This window comes from Prunus avium, chromosome 2, assembly GCF_965620075.1.
Source record: "Prunus avium chromosome 2, drPruAviu1.hap1.1, whole genome shotgun sequence".
Lineage (NCBI taxonomy): Eukaryota > Viridiplantae > Streptophyta > Magnoliopsida > Rosales > Rosaceae > Prunus > Prunus avium.
The window spans coordinates 33852072-33870066 of record NC_142285.1 but is presented as its reverse complement, the minus strand read 5'-3'; the positions used below and the strand labels follow the sequence as shown (position 1 = coordinate 33870066).

The 17995-nt window shown below is 37.1% G+C and overlaps 6 protein-coding genes and 1 pseudogene across 10 annotated transcripts; 3 read left to right on the top strand and 4 right to left on the bottom strand.

Moving 5' to 3' along the window:
- Window positions 1–735: 735 nt before the first annotated feature.
- On the bottom strand, window positions 736–2372 carry LOC110759310 ((+)-neomenthol dehydrogenase-like). The gene is made up of 5 exons (XM_088249112.1): window positions 2296–2372; window positions 1926–2172; window positions 1728–1808; window positions 1412–1588; window positions 736–1244 (listed from the first exon to the last, which is right to left on the bottom strand). Exons 1-5 carry the CDS (start codon window positions 2313–2315, stop codon window positions 867–869), a joined length of 903 nt encoding a protein of 300 aa, XP_088105238.1. The 5' UTR covers window positions 2316–2372; the 3' UTR covers window positions 736–866.
- Window positions 2373–3429: 1057 nt separating this feature from the next.
- Window positions 3430–5050, bottom strand: LOC148296908 ((+)-neomenthol dehydrogenase-like). 4 transcript variants are annotated; one of them, XM_088249246.1, is made up of 4 exons: window positions 4862–5050; window positions 4645–4726; window positions 3929–4101; window positions 3430–3807 (listed from the first exon to the last, which is right to left on the bottom strand). In XM_088249246.1, exons 1-4 carry the CDS (start codon window positions 5033–5035, stop codon window positions 3430–3432), a joined length of 807 nt encoding a protein of 268 aa, XP_088105372.1. In that variant the 5' UTR covers window positions 5036–5050. The 4 variants fall into 4 exon arrangements, with proteins under 4 accessions (XP_088105372.1, XP_088105374.1, XP_088105373.1 ...); XM_088249248.1 differs by having other exon boundaries at window positions 3929–4093; window positions 4649–4726; XM_088249247.1 differs by having other exon boundaries at window positions 4654–4726.
- Window positions 5051–5872: 822 nt separating this feature from the next.
- Window positions 5873–7457, bottom strand: LOC148296907 (uncharacterized; annotated as a pseudogene).
- Window positions 7458–7851: 394 nt separating this feature from the next.
- Window positions 7852–10140, bottom strand: LOC148296906 ((+)-neomenthol dehydrogenase-like). Of its 2 annotated transcripts, XM_088247903.1 has the most exons (5): window positions 9983–10140; window positions 9655–9901; window positions 9162–9236; window positions 8450–8537; window positions 7852–8365 (listed from the first exon to the last, which is right to left on the bottom strand). In XM_088247903.1, the coding sequence occupies exons 1-5, from the start codon at window positions 10000–10002 to the stop codon at window positions 7980–7982; spliced, it is 816 nt and encodes a 271-aa protein (XP_088104029.1). In that variant the 5' UTR covers window positions 10003–10140; the 3' UTR covers window positions 7852–7979. The 2 variants fall into 2 exon arrangements, with proteins under 2 accessions (XP_088104029.1, XP_021817054.2); XM_021961362.2 differs by having other exon boundaries at window positions 7852–8537.
- Window positions 10141–10575: 435 nt separating this feature from the next.
- Window positions 10576–12550, top strand: LOC110759311 ((+)-neomenthol dehydrogenase-like). Its single transcript, XM_021961363.2, has 4 exons — window positions 10576–10729; window positions 10801–11047; window positions 11495–11569; window positions 11782–12550. Exons 1-4 carry the CDS (start codon window positions 10710–10712, stop codon window positions 12334–12336), a joined length of 897 nt encoding a protein of 298 aa, XP_021817055.2. The 5' UTR covers window positions 10576–10709; the 3' UTR covers window positions 12337–12550.
- A 738-nt stretch (window positions 12551–13288) lies between these two features.
- Window positions 13289–15126, top strand: LOC148296905 ((+)-neomenthol dehydrogenase-like). The gene is made up of 4 exons (XM_088247905.1): window positions 13289–13359; window positions 13485–13731; window positions 14058–14132; window positions 14355–15126. Exons 1-4 carry the CDS (start codon window positions 13340–13342, stop codon window positions 14907–14909), a joined length of 897 nt encoding a protein of 298 aa, XP_088104031.1. The 5' UTR covers window positions 13289–13339; the 3' UTR covers window positions 14910–15126.
- A 507-nt stretch (window positions 15127–15633) lies between these two features.
- Window positions 15634–17881, top strand: LOC148296904 ((+)-neomenthol dehydrogenase-like). Its single transcript, XM_088247904.1, has 4 exons — window positions 15634–15778; window positions 15873–16119; window positions 16520–16594; window positions 17207–17881. Exons 1-4 carry the CDS (start codon window positions 15759–15761, stop codon window positions 17759–17761), a joined length of 897 nt encoding a protein of 298 aa, XP_088104030.1. The 5' UTR covers window positions 15634–15758; the 3' UTR covers window positions 17762–17881.
- The last annotated feature ends 114 nt before the right edge of the window (window positions 17882–17995 follow it).

Here is a 17995-nt window from a genome sequence, read left to right as displayed (position 1 = left end):
TTTCAATCACAAAGAATCCGGTGTTTCATCAGAGGACAAAACACATTGACAGGAGATATCACTTCATCAAGGATGCTCTGCAGCAGGGTGTTATTGATCTGGTATATTGTCCAACCAAAGATCAAGTGGCAGACATATTTACCAAAGCTGTGCCCAAGGACAGATTCAACTATCTCAGAGATAAGCTTGGAGTTATATCAGCTCAAAGCTTAAAGGGGAGTGTTAATGTATAAGCATTGAGCTAATTGGTAGTTAGAATAAGTAAGCCCTGTTTTAATTGGATGTAATCAGTTTGTCCTAGAAGATGACAAGTGTAAGGCTGAGATGTTGTGTGTGAGTGTACAGCTAAGGCCTAATGGTCAAGAGCACAGTGCTTGTTGCGTGTTCAATATACTGAAATATACAAAAAAGCATCTCTCTGACTTAGAGAGCTGAGCTGAGCAATTTTGCAGATTCCTTCTCTGCCTATTCTTCTTCATTTTCTTAGTCTGATAACACTATCTATTCTAACAAGTTGCAATGTAAATAACTGATTAATCAATGCAGATACTAGCAAATGCTAATATGTGCATGCATACATGTTTAAATTTTCAGGAAGTAATATTTGTATGGACTATCAGATTTATAAATATATATTTCATTGATCTTTAATTTTCTTCACTCTTATCATAAGTTTTCTAAGCTTTAAATTTTGGATGGAATCAGTCGATTAGAACAGATTAATGGCAAAGTTTTGTCCAATATCTGGATATAAGCACAGAGACACAAGAGTTTGAGAAATTGTTGTTACACCACACGAAGATAAATATGGCAATTTAAAAAGAAGATGATCATTATTTCATGAAATTGAAAAGGGTTTGTTATGCTCAAAAGGGTGAGACTTGTTGTAAATAGAAGTAGAGGCCAGAAGGGCTGCCATTTGGAACCATAGCTAACCTCACAACACTCTCAGCACCTTCATCAATGGTTAACATGCCAGTATTGAAGTTGATATCTGTTTTGACAAATCCAGGGTCTACACTATTGATGCAGATGTTTGGGTATTTCTTGGCCATCATTCTAGTGAACGCGTTCACGGCTGCTTTCGAGAGTATATAGGCAGAGATGGAAGTAGGCCAGCCGTTGGTTTCCAGAATATCTTCTTTGAAGTCTTTGAGAAACTCATTCAAAACAACATCTATTCTCTCTTCTGTAAGTTTCTCAGCATCACTTAACATCCCTTTGGCCCATTCATTTGGTATATGCTGAAACAAACATGCATATGAAAAACATTTTGATTTGAAGACAGAAACTTCTTGTTAGCCCATAACTACAAATAGGACTCAAATACAACAAAGAAACAAAGGGCTCAAGTGGTGAAAATTGAAACAACAACCTGACGAGATGCCAAAAATATGAAAACTCTTCTTACCTTTAACGATCCCATGCTGGAAGAAAGACTGACAACTCTTGGTGAATCAGATAGCTGGAGGAGAGGAAGGAGTGCTTTGGTCATTTTCTTGGCACCATAGTAGTTTGTTTTCACACATACTTCAGCTAACTCATACGTTTGAGTCATTATTTCACTCCAATTTACTCCTACACCATCCTGCATCAAAGAAAAGAAAGATTGCATTTAACTAGTCCATTTTTGAAATTAAAGATTTGTATTTGAAATTTATATATGAAAAGTTTTAATCAAATCCACATATAATTTGGACTATTTAAGATGCTGAAGGAAAACTTACCTTACCAATAATACCTGCAGCTGCAGCAGCTCTCATAGCTTCAGGGTCTGTAATGGTTCCACTAACCCCTGCATTATTTACCTATAGATTAAGTTATAGCGGAAAGTCAATGTACTTTTCATAGTTATATGAATTTTTTTAAACATGAGCATGAACAGAGAGATAGAGAAGTTGATCATATATGGTTTCTTATCATACCAAGATATCTAGTTTCCCAAATTGGGTTTTGACAAAATCTGCAAGGGAAGCAATGCTAGCAGTGTTTGTTACATCAAGTTGATGAAAAACCACCAGGTCAGAGAGGCCACACTCTTTCAATTTTTCAATAGCTTCGAGACCCATTTTCTCATCTAAAGCAGTTAACACCACCATGATCCCATTTGAAGCCAACTTTCTAACTGTTCCAAATCCAATCCCCTGATTTGAACCTGTAACAACTGCATACCTGAAATAAAAAGAAAAGAGAAAAGGAAAAATGGTATTAAAATTTAATGAAATATGGGTTGTGGTGGCCAAGGAGCCTGATAGAAGTGAAGCTTAAAAACATCATGGAAGCAGCAGGTAGTACTTCTTTGCTACTTCTGCCATTGTTGATGGGATTCCAGATTCGCTTTCTGATTTCTGCTTGACTTTATAACATGGGCTTTGTTTCTGTAGTAATTTTTATTCTTATCATTTCTTTTAAAATATTTCAAGCTCTGGTCTTTGATTACTCTGTCTTGTTTGTTGACAGATTCTTTTGTACTCTTGTTTTTTGACTAAACAAATCAAGGTCGTTGATCCAACAAATGAAACAAATTAGTAAAGAATAGTCGGCTCATTGCTGTCTATTATTTCTGTTAAAATAATCAACTTTTGGTCTTTGGTTGCTTTTTTTTTTTTTTTTTTTTTTGTTCTGAACCACGACGTGGTTCTGGATGGGCCCCAACTATGGATGGCACCTTTAAGCCTTAACCACAACCCAGACTAATTCCCGCTCACACTGGGTCGGCCCGTAAAGGGTAAAGTGCTGGCCAAAGTGGTGACTCCGTACAAGAGCAGGGATCGAACCCCTAACCTCTCTTAAGGAATGAGAGTGCCGAACCACTCACACCAACCACCTTGGTTGCTTTCTCTTGTTTTGCTTGTGTAGATTATACATTAAAAAATAATCAAATGTCAAATTGGAAGTAGGCCCTTTTTAAAAAATATAAATAAATTTTACAAAAATATCATAAGTGAAAGAACACACAATCAACCGATGCTTCAACTCTTGATTCATCCTACCAGGGACCCACAAGGAAATATGTAATTTCTTCATCTTTTGGATGCAATGGGGGCCCCAAGGCCCAGAGAAATAAAACTAAGCACTAACGCTTCTGGGCCTAGAGTCCATGGATAGTGGTTTAGTGGGCTTTCTGGAATATGAATTTTTGTTTACTGGGTCTAAATTGTCTCGGACAACTGAAGGGTTAATGGGTTTTTTTTGAACCGATCTGCAATGTATCAAATGGTTCCAACTTCCAAGATATCAAGTCTCCCAAACTGGGTTTTAATGAAACTTGCCATACAAGCAATAATTTCTCCAGGGCCAGCCACTCAACTCACCACAGCAAAAGAAAAACAAAGGAACTCATATAACATACAATGTATGGAATTATTCATCAATACAACATATAGAACAGCAGCTAGCTATGGCTTTCATTATTTTAGTTAATTACACTCAAAAGGGTGTGACTTCTTGAGAAAAGAAGAAGAGGCCAGAAGGAATGCCACTTGGAAATACTGCTAAGCGCACAACATTTTCAGCAGCTTCGTCAACGGTAAAGATGCCAGCATTGAAGGTCATGTCTGTTTTGACAAATCCAGGGCAGATGCAATTGACACAAAAATTTGGGTACTTCTTGGCCACAATTCTAGTGTATGCATTCAAGGCTGCTTTTGAGAGTATATACGCAGAGAGGGCTGGAGGCCAGCATTTGTTTTCCAGCATATCTTCTTTGAAATCTCTTAGAAACTCATTCAAAACCTCTTCTATTCTCTCTTCTGTAAGTTTCTCAGCATCATTCAACACCCCTTTGGCCCATTCATTTGGTATAAGCTGAAGAAACATGCATCATAGGAGAATTTCAGTTGGCTCATTATGCAAAATAGGAATTTTATTTTAAGGGATTAAGTGGTAAAATATAATGAGGATGAAAAAATATGAGAACTCTTCGTACCTTTAACCTCCCCCGGCCAGAAGAAATATTGACAACTCTTGGTGACTCGGATAGCTGGAGGAGAGGAACAAATGCTTTGGTCATTTTCTTGGTACCATAGTAGTTTGTTTTAATGCATTCTTCAGCTAACTCATATGTCTGAGCCAACATTTCACTCCAGTTGACCTCCACATCTTTCCGCATCAAGAAGAAGAAATTTTATATATTTTCTTGGTAATAATTATTGATTACCGTCCAATAATCCTCTAATATCAGACATAGCCTTACTTAAGGTTCAATTAATTTATATTTGATTGCTAATATAGCAACAATTTATCAGTACTCTAAGAACTCTGTAATTTATCAGTACTCTAAGAACTCTGTAACATGTACTAACCAACTAATCAAGCAGCTAAGGTCCATAATCTCACTTCATAGGCTTGGAGGAACTCTATTATGGAGTGCATATCATACGAAAGGAGTCATTAGCGTCATGTAACGGAGGCTAGAATGGTATGACACAGATTTTATTCTTATGTAGAAATTAAAAAGAAAAAAAGGCATATAATTTAATTAGACTAGTCCACTGGATAAAAATATCTCCCCCTTAGTTAATTCTATAAGATCAATCACATCCTAGAACAATTACAAACCATGTAAAGCAGAAAATTAAACCATGACTATGCTGACTAAGTGCTGCATTCCTAACCCCCACTTGCATTTTCTTACAGATCAGCTTACCTTACCAAGTCCTACAGCTGCAGCAGCTCTGAGAGCTTCAGGGTCCATAATGGTTCCATTAACCCCTGCATTGTTTACCTATGGAAGTTCCACACTTCTCATCTTTGTTAAATCCTTGTCAACTATAGTCATAAATGCATTGAAGAAAAAAATTTATCGATAATTTTCGAAATGAGCATAAAAAATGAGAAAGAGAAGCTGGATTATACATACCAAGATGTCTAGTTTCCCAAACTGGGTTGTGACAAAATCTGCCAGGGAAGCAATGCTAGAAGGGTCTGTGACATCAAGCAGATGAAAAACCACAAGGTCTGAGAGGCCACACTCTTTTAATTTTTCAACAGCTTCAATACCCTTCTTCTCATCTCTAGCGGTTAACACTGTCATGACCCCATTTGAAGCCAGCTGCCTAACTATTCCAAATCCAACTCCCTTATTTGAACCTCTAACAACTGCATACCTGAAAAAAAGAAAAAAAAGAAAAGAAATTCACACTACAAATTAATGAAATAAGGGTGTTAATGTGAACAAGAGCTTGAGATATTTATGAATTATGAAGCTTAAATCCATCAGGGTAAGCAATAGGTATGGTACCTCTTTCCTGCTTCTGCCATTGTTGATGGGAATTCAGCTTTCTTTTTCTTATTCTTGCATTACTATATATAATTAACCTGGAGTTGTCTCCTACTATCATTTTATATTCGTATAATTTGTTTTAAAATATTCAACTTTTGGTGTTGGGTTGCTTCCTTTCAAGTACAGATTCCTTATTTGTAGATTCTGCATTAGTTTTAAGTTTTAGCTTAGCAAAGCAAGAGTGCTAGTTTGTAATGCAATGGCCAATTAGACCATATAACACAAAGCAAAGCAACACTAGTCTTCTGGATGTTAACCTTCTAAACGTTGACTTTTGAGTGTATGAGCATTGCCCACCAACCATAAGTGATGCCTCAATTCTTAATTCCTGGGAACCAATAAAGAAAATCATAATTTCTTATTAAAAAAGGAATTAAGTACCGCTGCTCCTTTTTATTCTTTTGGGTAACTTATGCTGATTTAGATTAGTAGGATTTCTGAAATATGTATAAAAATTTGATATTTCATCCCAAAAAAAATACTTGCACAGTGTTTACTTATATATGGATGCAATGTATTAGCATCTGAATTGATTAACTCATCAGCAACAAAAACAAAAGCTAATTAATCAGTTAATTACACTGCAAATGAAACCTGATCAATGAAAACCTGATCAGAAAATCTTTACAAAAAGAACATGACGTAAATCACAATTAGGGCCTTAAAAGTCTTCATCTCCCTGCTTCTCTAAGAAATGAATCTAGTGTGGTCCTGTCCATAACTTCACTGCTACCTTCCACTCCTCTACTTCCTTGGCCACCACATTCATCACCAATATCAACAACATTGCCACTCTTACTAGAACTCCCTTCACTCTGGTTGGTACCAATTTTCCCAGCTCTTTTTACCACAACAATAGCCAAGTGAAGCTGATTGTTGTTAGCCCGGAACGACCAAACTTGGATTACATCACCAGCAACCAGCTTGTTTTTCAAAACAACCTTACCCCAAGTAGTTCTCAACACATAGGTTTTTGTTTCTGAGTTTGACAGCGTCCACATAGTCAAGTTTATCCCTTCTTTATCTTCAAGCTTAAGACTCGGATCTATAAATGGAACTTTGAGGGAAGGCGATGGACTTTTTAGGGAAACCTGATCATGATTTTTCTTCTCTTTCCTCTGTTTAAGAGCTTCAATCTCATCAGGCGTGAGGAAATCGTTGGATAAGACTTGGTTTGGAGGCAATGAAAACCTATTTAGATCGGGGTTTACATCACTGGGGAACAATTTCTTCTGTATGAGACATGTCAGCTCTGTGCCATTCATCTGGCCTATTATCATTTTCTTGAAATCTTCAGGCAAATCAGGACGATGGTGAAGAGTAGGACCCTTGTTGTTCTTGATGTACATCTTCTTCTTCTTCTCCTTTTTCTCCTTCTTCTTCTTGGGAGCAGCCCAATCTTTATCTCTATCATCATGATCATCATTGGATTTTCTTTTCAACCCATAATTATTACTCCTTCTATGCCCATGATCTGATCATCATGAGTAGCAGCAGTAGCAGGGGGGCTGGTCTTCATTGTTGACTTTTGCCCAAAATTAGAAGCAGACCTTGGTTTCTTAGGGTATCCCTGTTGCACCCAATTGACATATTTGCCTTGAACCAAGCCAGGGATCAAGGGATGAAAATGGGGTGATGTATTTGGAGAAGAAGAAGAAGAAGAAGCAACTTGTGGTGCTGAGGAGGGTCTGCTCTGTATCTGGTGCTCCTCATTCTTCAATTGTTTCTTCTCTTGCTCAGTTTTTTCAACAAGAACGGTGGCAACCAATGTCAGTTGATCATAAGGACACAAAGAATCAAAATTCATGCCTTTAAAATCTTCCATTGTCAAATACCCCATCTTCCCTTTGTCTTCTGCTTTGTCTCCTTCTCTTTTGCTCCTACTTGAGAGATTGAAAGAACCCAATGAAGAAGAAGCCATGATCAACAAAACAAATTGGCAGAGAACCGAAAAGGGAAATCTTTGTTCTAGTTGATGAGAAATTGAATGAACTGAACTGTGAATTGAAAGTGATCAACAAAAACAAAGTAACGAAAAGTGAGATGGGTTTGCTATCCTTATATAATCTCTCATACAGTCCTTGTCCGATTAGGGTATTTAATTCTTGTCCTATCAGGAAAATAAATCAAGAAAACATAAAACTTGGGAGCCAAGCTAATTTCAGTCCCAACTCCAACGGTAACTAAATCAGATGAATATCTCGATGGAGAGAGTATGAAAGTAAAGTATAGTGAACACGGCAAAATAGAAACTCTGTTATTCAGATCAATGTGTAATTGACGCATTAAAAACATTAGTGGCTAAAATATCGGGATGCTATTATTAATTCCATATTGTTTCGAATATTTTAATATTTCACAACAACAAACTAAATAAATAAATAACCTACAAGTTTGATTGATGGAGAATTTTTTTTTTTGGTGGGTTCTTTATTTTTTTAATGGTGAAATAAGAATTACAAAAATTTGAATAAAAAAAAATTTAAGGAGATTATTGGTCAAATTTGGAGAACAATAAACCAATCTAGGAAATATTTCTAAGATAGAAATTAATGAGCATGCATCCATTTCAGTTAACAAACAAACTTTCACATCACTGATTTACATAAATTTTAACAACATACTTTGTTACATTGAAAATCCAAGATGCTGCCCCAACAAATGACATGTATTAGCACAAATTGATCATCTTCTATCATGCACATGATACTTCAGACCGAACAAAGAAGAGGCCAGAAGGGCCATCACTGGGCAGCAATGCTAACTTCAGAACACTTGCAGCACCTTCTGCAACGGACAAGATGCCGGTATTGAAGTTTATATCTGTCTTGACATAGCCGGGGCAGACAGAATTGATGCGGAAGTTGGGGTATTTCTTGGCTAGAATCCTTGTATATGCATTTATTGCCGCTTTTGAGACTCTATATGCAGGAAAAACAGACCAGCCCTTGCTTTCAATGGAACCCTCCTTGAAGTCTTTTAGTAGCTGTGTCAATACCTCATCTACTCTCTCTTCTGTTAGGTATTCAGAATCACTAAAAACGCCTTTAACCCAATCACTTGGTATGTTCGCTAACTTCCCTGAGGAGGAAGAAACGTTAACAATTCTTGGTGAATCGGATAACTGGAGGAGTGGAATAAGTGCTTCAGCTGTTCTTGTAGTACCATAGTAATTTATTTGCAAGCATTCTTCTGTTAACGGGTACGTTTCAGTCAGAAATTTAGTCCAAGTCCAATCAATGTTTGCTCCTTCCTGTATCAGTACGGAGAAAATTATTCTTTGGCCCTGTTCTTATAAACCCACCTCAAACAAGAAAGTAGGGTGATTAAAAGTTACACATGCGCATCACAGTGAAAATACTATTCAGATCGAAGGAGTAAATGGGGAACTTTTATCTAGATTTTCTTTCAGAAAAAAAAAAGCTATCAAAGTTTCTGAATGTGCAAACTTTTACCAGGCAAGAAAAGTGAATCCATATAAGATAAGCAACATATTGGTTAACTCTAACTTAATTCATATCTGTTCTAGGAAGCATCAGAATCTCAGATATATGAGCATTAGAGTATTGAAGTATCTTAAGGAATTCTGGAATGGCACAACACAGATCATTTTCCCCTTGGAAAAAAGGCATGGCATTAACCCCAACGTTGCAAACAGACGCTTGGCCAAACCACACATCAAGTTTAACTTTTCATATTAGCACATTGAAGATTAACTTTTTGATATAGCTAGTGATAAGGTATTGTGTTAATAATATCAAGATGAAGTCTAAACAGAATCAAACAGCAACATATATAGCCGACATTAGAAGCTTTCCTCCTCACACATCACCTTTAGTGTGTGGTGGAACAACAAAAAACGAAATGCAAGACTTACCCCACCACCAGAATTTTCCGAAGCTTTAAAAGCATCAGCATCTAGTATGACTCCACCAATCCCTGCATTGTTCACCTGTAGATAATCTAACTGTATAAAAAGCAAACAAGACAAATCTAGAAAAGAAAAAGAAAAAAGAAAGTTGAGAGATCCTTTGATTACTATGTGCAAGGCCTTTAAACGGCTTAGCTTTGGAGACCAAATATGCTAGTGTGCCAAACCCACTAATGCCAGCCACTAATCTTTCTGGGGTAACTTATAAATTGTACAGAGGGATCAAATCAATATGGGAGAAGAACTCATAGACCGAGTGACGAACATAATTCGACTCTCACAATTGAAAGTGGTGACAATAAGATGATGGGTTTGTGCCAACCACTCAATTTTACAGTCTCAACATCAACTCATCTATGCTTATATTCAAAGGGAAATTGGATTTGACGAATTAAATTGAAAAGACAGAAGCTTTTCAGGAAATGAGCTTTGATCTTACCAAGATATCGAGTTTCCCAAACTGGGTTTTGATGAAATCTGCCAAAGAAGCAACGCTTGCAGGGTCAGCCACATCAAGTTGATGAAAAACCACTTCACCAGAGAGGCCAGACTCTTTGAGTTTATCAAAAGCTTCAAGACCCCTCTTTTCATCTCTAGCAGTTAAGACTACAGTGATTCCGTTTGAGGCCAATTGCCTGACAGTTTCTAACCCAATCCCTTTGTTTGCTCCTGTAACAACTGCATATCTGAAAGAACAGAAGAAGAAAGCAACAAAAAATTCAGGGAAGAAAGTGAAACAAAAGAGAGAAATTTTCGTATGGATATACCTCTTTGTTGCTTCGGCCATTGATGAATTGATGTAGGATCTCTGTGAGTACTGGGAACAATTTCAGAGCCTTCGCAATTTCGAAGCTTTCGACTTGTATATTCAGCCTCTTTGCTATATTGTAAATGAGATTTGGGTGTGTTTCTAAAGTCCATTTCATATATGGGTTTTTTTATTTTATAATTTGGACTCTTATATTGGGTATAATAGTGAATCTCCCTAAAAAATAAGGTTAGGAAAAGACAGAAAGGAAGTGTGTAAGATCAGTCATTATGAGATCCATGTTTCAACATGATATTATTATTTACATCACTAGTCAATCAGAAATTTTCTGTGCAACTTGAAAAACGGATTTTATAATTTTGTCATGGAGATGTTATATAAGAAAAAAGACGTAATTGGTTTTTACTTGTCGATTTCACCAGTCTTGCATGCGAAACTGCTTACGACTTGGCATTTATACAATTAGTTGATGGTTGAGTTGAGTTAAGCACTTGCGTCACCACTCCCATTCTTTTCCTTCTAGAAAACGTTATAGAAGCATCCTTAATCCAGTAATTATATAGGAACAAACGAATCAAAAAATTTCTTCTTCTCATTATTATTTATTTGAATATAGACCACAAAATTCAAAGGCTTTCCAAGAATTACACTATAAAAGAAAGGAAGGCTCCTTCTGTTTAATACACATCTCAATTCTCACAGACCGTGCCATTTCTAATATATCAATGGCAGAAGCAACAAAGAGGTAGCACTTTAAAGTCCTTTATGCTTTGAACTACTTTTTGTGTTATGAATTTGGTGTTTGTGTTTTCTCAGGTATGCAGTTGTTACTGGAGCAAACAAAGGCATAGGATTGGAAACTGTGAGGCAATTGGCCTCAAATGGATTCACTGTAGTCTTAACTGCCAGAGATGAGAAAAGGGGTCTTGAAGCTGTTGAGAAACTCAAAGAATCTGGCCTCTCAGGTCAAGTGGTTTTTCATCAACTTGATGTGGCTAACCCTACTACTGTTGCTTCCTTGGCAGAGTACATCAAAACCCAGTTTGGAAAACTCGATATCTTGGTATGTGTATGATCATAGCTGCAGGTTTCTTGAAAAAGTTTCTGTCTTTTGAAATAATTATAAATCTTAGGCTTACAAAATATCCACACAGGTGGAGGTTATATTAGAGACTGTAAAATTGAGTGGCTGATCGAAATCCAACTCTATGTCTTTCCATTGTTTTTCGTTTTTTTTTTGGGTGGAATTCTTTCCATATATATATATGCTATATGATCCCTCTCTGTACAATTTAAAAGCACCCTAGAAAGATCAGTGGCTGGAGTTAAGGGGTTCGGGAAAAGCATAATTATTGGCCTTTATGGTTGGTTTGGTTGTAACAACAAAAGAGATTTATCCAAGTAATCAGGGGATCTACCTACTTCCAATTAATTTCATTTTCTAGGAAAAATTTCAGTTCTTTTCTTTGCTAAAAGAAAGCAAATAGTGAAACAGTTGGACTCTGCACAGGTGAACAATGCAGGGATTACTGGAAGCCAAGTAGACGGTGATGCTCTTAAAGCTGTAGCAGACACTGGTGCCGTGGTAAGTCTTTTGCATAATTTTTATCAATAGCTATCAAAAACAAAAAGCGTCAATGTATGTGCTTAATATGAATATAAGTTCTCTTGCTGTCTTCCTCTGTCATATTTTCATTGTGATGTGCATGTCAAACTTTGATCACCATTTTTCTTGTTTGGGGTGGGTGTAAGCAGTTGGCTATAGCCACCATAATAAGTTTGTTCTTACTGATGCAGGAAAGAGGAGAAGTTGATTGGAGTAAATTAACGACAGAAACTTATGAGTTGGCAGAAGAATGCTTGCAAATAAACTACTATGGTGCTAAAAGAACAGCTGAAGCACTTATCCCACTCCTCCAGTTATCTGACTCACCGAGAATTGTTAATGTTTCCGCTTCCTTGGGGAAGTTAAAGAACATACCAAGTGATTGGGCTAAAGGAGTTTTTACTGATGCTGATAACCTAACAGAAGAGGGAGTAGGTGAGGTATTGACTGAGCTTCTAAAAGCCTTCAAGGAGGGTTCACTTGAAAGTAAAGGCTGGCCTTCTTCTTTGTCTGCCTATATAGTCTCAAAAGCTGCACTGAATGCATATACAAGGATTCTAGCAGAGAAGTACCCCGATATTCGTATCAATTCGGTATGCCCTGGCTTTGTCAAAACCGATCTAAACTCCAATGCCGGCGTCTTGCCTGTCGAAGAAGGTGGTGCCAGGGTTGTGAGGACAGCATTGCTGCCCAATGATGGCCCTTCTGGCTCCTTCTTTGTTCAGTATGAAGTGTCAGATCTTTGATTGAAGATCATCCATTTGTGCAAATTTAATACATGTCAATTGTTGGGCAGCATCTTGAACTTGGATGTAATTTAAGTATATTTGGAACCAGCAGCAGATCCTTTTTAAGTTCTTTCTACATTCAATAAGAGGATGGCATATATGATGCTTATTGTTGTAGCCATATTCAGTTGTGCAACATTCTCTATCTAATAGTCCTCCACGATTGCATCTCTGTTTAATGATCTCCCACATCTGGAATTGATTGAAGGATCTAGTGCATTGTTTGTTTACATTTCTACTATTCATCTGGCTCTTGAACTCATTATCATTTACGTTGTTATTCAGTCAGAAATTCTATGTGATTGATGTCCATCCTTTGATCAATATTATCGATAGTATATCGATAACATTTCGGTATATTTTGTTAGACATATGTCAGAGACAATAATATTGACACCTTATTGACAATCCGTCATTTAATTAAGAACTAAGTGTAGAGAAGAATTTATTATTCAATATTATGCAACTTAAATTGTAGTAGCACAATAGCAAACTTCTGCAGTCAATTGTTTAAAAAACTAAAAAGACAACATAGGTGTCGTTAAAAATTATGTAATTTTGGAGCAGTTAAATTCACCAATCTTGCCGGCGAAACTGCTTCAGACTTGGCATGTGGTTGATGGTTGAGTTAAGCTCTCTCTGCTCTGCCACCACCAAAATGCTTAAACAGTGGGAGCACTTGCGTCACCACCCCCATTCTTTTCCTTAATTCTTAAAAGAAAAATCCAAACAAATGTTGTTTTCCCATCAGATTACTTCTAGGAAACATTCGAAGCAAGCATCCTCCCTCCAGTATAGGAACAAACGAGTCTTAACAATTTTCTTGCTCTTATTATTATTTATTTGAATATAAAACTTGAAATGCAAAGGTTTTCCAATAACATTATATTACAACCCAAAAGAAGGCTCCTTCTGTTATTCTCATTTCTCACAGAAAGACGATCCCATAAACGAATCAGCAATGGCAGAAGCAATAAAGAGGTGGCACCTTAGAGTCCATACCTTTTGATTATTACTTCTATAACAATTTCTCACTCTTGTTTTTGTTTCCCTTTTGCTTTCCTATTTTTGTTATGAAATTGGTGTTTTTTCTTTTGTTTTTCCAGGTATGCAGTTGTTACTGGGGCAAACAAAGGCATAGGATTGGAAACTGTCAGGCAGTTGGCCTCAAAAGGATTCACTGTAGTCTTAACTGCCAGAGATGAGAAGAGGGGTCTTGAAGCTGTTGAGAAACTCAAAGAGTCTGGCCTCTCAGGTCAAGTGGTTTTTCATCAACTTGATGTGGCTAACCCTGCCAGTCTTGCTCCTTTGGCAGACTTCATCAAAACCCAGTTTGGGAAACTCGATATCTTGGTATGTATGATCATAGCTACAGGGTTAATGTAAAATTGAGTGATCTATCATGCTTATTGTGTCCACTTCCAGTTGTGGAAGATTTTACTTTGAAGTCTAAATCTAACTCTAACTATATGAGAGATCAGTGGCTGGAATTAAGGGGTTTGACGAAGTAGCATACTTATTGGCCTTCTTTGAAGGGCATTGGTTGGTTATAGCAGATAGTTTATCCAAGTTAATCAAAGCATCTAGCAACTTTCTTTTAATTCCATCTTCTAGATGTTTTTTCTTTTCTTTTGTTTGCAAAAGTAAAACAAATAGTGAAACAGTTGGACTCTGCACAGGTGAACAATGCAGGGATTGGTGGAAGCACAGCAGATCCTGATGCCTTTAGAGCTGTAGTAGAGTCTGGTGCCTTTGTAAGTCTTTCAGATAATTCTTATCAATAGCTTCCAAAAACTTAAAGCTTTAATGTATGTGCTTAATGTGAAAATTTAAATTGATCTGTGGTTTGGCTTAATGCTATGGCAATTAGTAGGGGAAATGATCTTCTGTGTAACATCTCCAGTCTGGTATGATTCGGGTGGGTGTGTAAGTAGTTGGCAATAGCCACCATAATAAGTTTTTTCTTACTGATGCAGGGAAGAGGAGAAGTTGATTGGAGTAAACTAAATACTGAAACTTATGAGTTGGCAGAAGAATGCTTGCAAATAAACTATTATGGTGCTAAAAGAACAGCTGAAGCACTTATCCCACTCCTCCAGTCATCCGATTCACCGAGAATTGTTAATGTTTCGTCTTTCATGGGGAAGTTAAACAACATACCGAGCGGTTGGGCTAAAGGAGTTTTTACTGATGCAGAAAACCTAACAGAAGAGAGACTAGATGAGGTACTGACTGAGCTTTTAAAAGACTTCAAGGAGGGTTCACTTGAAAGTAAGGGCTTTCCTTCTTCTTTGTCAGCCTATATAGTCTCAAAAGCTGCACTGAACGCATATACAAGGATTCTAGCAAAGAAGTACCCCACTTTTCGTATCAATTCGGTCTGCCCTGGCTTTGTCAAAACAGATATAAACTACAATATCGGTGTCCTACCTGTCGAAGAAGGCTCTGCAAGGGTTGTGAAGTTAGCATTGGTGCCCAATGATGGCCCTTCTGGCTCCTTCTTTGTTCAGTATGAAGTGTCAGATTTTTAATTGAAGATAGATGATCCATTTATGCAAATTAAATACATGTCATTTATTTGGGCAGGATCTTGTATATTTGGACCCAGCACCAGATCCTTTTTAAGTTCTTTCTACATTCAATATGACTCGAGGACGATATACAATAGTCCTGTATGATCGCATCTCTGTGAAATTATCTTCCACATCTGGAATTGATTGAAGGATCTAATACATTGCTTGTTTACATTTCTACTTATCAACTGGCTCTTGAACCCATATTATCATTTACATTATTATTCAACCAAAAATTCTATGTGATTGATATCCTTCCTTTGATCGATACTATCAATAACATTTCGCTGTATTTTGTTATGGATATGTTGACAACAATTATACTAACACTTTATCGACAATCTGTCATTAATTAAGAAATGACGTAGGTGTATAGAATTGATTATCCAACAATCCGTCAATCCGTCAATATTATTGTATCAATTGTTTAATAAAGAAAAAGACAATTGGCATGTTCAACGCAAAACTACTTAAGACTTTTCATGTTATGCCTTTTTTGCCTATATACTCCAACGGTGGTTGAGCCCCTTGGCCCCCATTGGGGAAGCCCTTGTGAACATGTTGAAAGGTCTCTCTGGTCTGTCAACGTGTGCACTTGCGTCACTACCTTCATCCTTTTCCTTAATATTCCAAACAAAAATCCAAGCAAATCCATCTTTCCCATTCAATGACTTCTAGAAAACATTGCAAACATTCTTTCTCCAGTATAGGAACAAACCGCTTTTCAGGAACATTTCACTATAAAACAAAAGAAGCCTCCTTCTGTTTAGTCTCATTTCTCACAGACCGTCCCATATCGAATCATCAATGGCAGAAGCAACAAAGAGGTAGCACTTTGGAGTCCTTGTCACATCTCCATTGCCTCTCATTGTTTCTGCTTATCATTTTCGTGTTATGCATTTGGTGTTTTTGTTTTTCCAGGTATGCAGTTGTTACTGGGGCAAACAAAGGCATAGGATTGGAAACTGTGAGGCAATTGGCCTCAAATGGATTCACTGTAGTCTTAACTGCCAGAGATGAGAAAAGGGGTCTTGAAGCTGCTGAGAAACTCAAAGAGTCTGGCCTCTCAGGTCAAGTGGTTTTTCATCAACTTGATGTGGCTAACCCTGCTACTGTTGCTTCCTTGGCAGAGTTCATCAAAACCCAGTTTGGGAAACTCGATATCTTGGTATGTATATGATCATAGCTGCAGGTTTCTTGAAAAAGTTTTGGTCTTTTGAAATAATTAGAATTTTCAGGCTTACACAATATCCACACAGGTGAAGGTTACATTAGAGACTGTAAAATTGATCATATCATGCTTGCTTATTGTGTCCGCTTCCAGTTGTGGAAGATTTTACTTTCAAGTCTAACTATATGATATGAACCCTCTGTACAATTTACAAGTACCCTAGAAAGATCAGTGGCTGGAGTTAAGGGATTTGGCAACGCCTTGATGGTTGGTTATAGAACCAAATAGATTATCTTAGTAACCCGAGGATCTACCAACTTTCTTTTAATTGCATTTTCTACATTTTTCTTTTCTTCGCTAAATTAAAATAGATAGTGAGACAGTTGGCTCTGCACAGGTGAACAATGCAGGGATTGGTGGAGCCATAGGAGATGCTGATGCCTATATAGCTTTAGTAAAGTCTTTGGAAATGGTAAGCCTTTCGAATTAATTTTTTCAATTGCTATCAAAACCTAAAAGTTTCAATGTATGGCTATAATGTGGATTTGGGAGTGTGCTATTTTGCCTCTGCGCGCCTATCTGGATTAGCTCCTTCTTGATTGATGATATGTTAGGGGTTGTTAAGACCAGTTTAGTTTGTGCTGACAGTTTGTAGTCTGTTTGTTTTGGGGTTTTGATCCCCCCTAGTTCATAAAATAAAAAAAATAAAAAAAAGGTTTCAATGTATGTGCTACTGTGAAATTTTCAATTGATCCCTGGTTTGGACAAAGATCTGTTTCGCTTAATCCGTTTTAAGTAGGAGAGATGATCTGATTAATTGATTTAGGAGTTTTCCAATAAGCTGCTACCTTCTGGATTTACTTATCTCACCTGATAAATCTTTCTGCACTCTATCCATAATTTTTTTAAAGCCCTTTGCTATAATTAAAATAAATTATGCACATAAGTTGTCATGCTTTCTTCCTCTCTAGCTGGAAAAATTTTCATTCTGATGTTCATGTCAAACTTTGGTCAATATTTTTCTTGTTTGTGGTGGGTGTGGGCTATAGAGACCATAATAATAAGTCTGTTCTTACTGATACAGGGGAGAAGAGAAGTTGATTTGAGTAAACTAATGACTGAAACTTATGAGTTAACAGAAGAATGCTTGCAAATAAACTATTATGGTGCTAAAAGAACAGCTGAAGCACTTATCCCACTCCTCCAGTTATCTGACTCACCGAGAATTGTTAATGTTTCGTCTGGTGCGGGGAAGTTAAACAACATACCAAGTGATTGGACTAAAGGAGTTTTTACTGATGCCGAAAACCTAACAGAAGAGAGAGTAGATGAGTTACTGACTGAGTTTCTAAAAGATTTCAAGGAGGGTTCACTTGAAAGTAAGGGCTGGCCTTCTTCTATGCCTGCCTATATAGTCTCAAAAGCAGCGTTGAACGCATATACAAGGATTCTAGCAAAGAAGTACCTCAATTTTCGTATCAATTCGGTCTGCCCTGGCTTTGTCAAAACAGATATAAACTGCAATGCCGGTGTCCTTCCTGTCGAAGAAGGTGGTGCCAGGATTGTGAAGTTAGCATTGCTGCCCAATGATGGCCCTTCTGGCTCCTTCTTTGTTCAGTATGAAGTGTCAGATTTTTAATTGAAGATGATCCATTTATGCAAATTAAATAAATGCCATTTATTTGGCAGGATCTTGAACTTTTAATATAACAAAGTATATTTGGACCCTGCAACAAATCCTTTTTAAGTTCTTTCTACATTCAATATGACTTGAGGATGGGATAAAATCGAAAGTCCTGTATGATTGCATCTCTATGAAATGATCCTCCACATCTGGAATTGATTGAAGGATCTAATACATTGCTTGTTTACA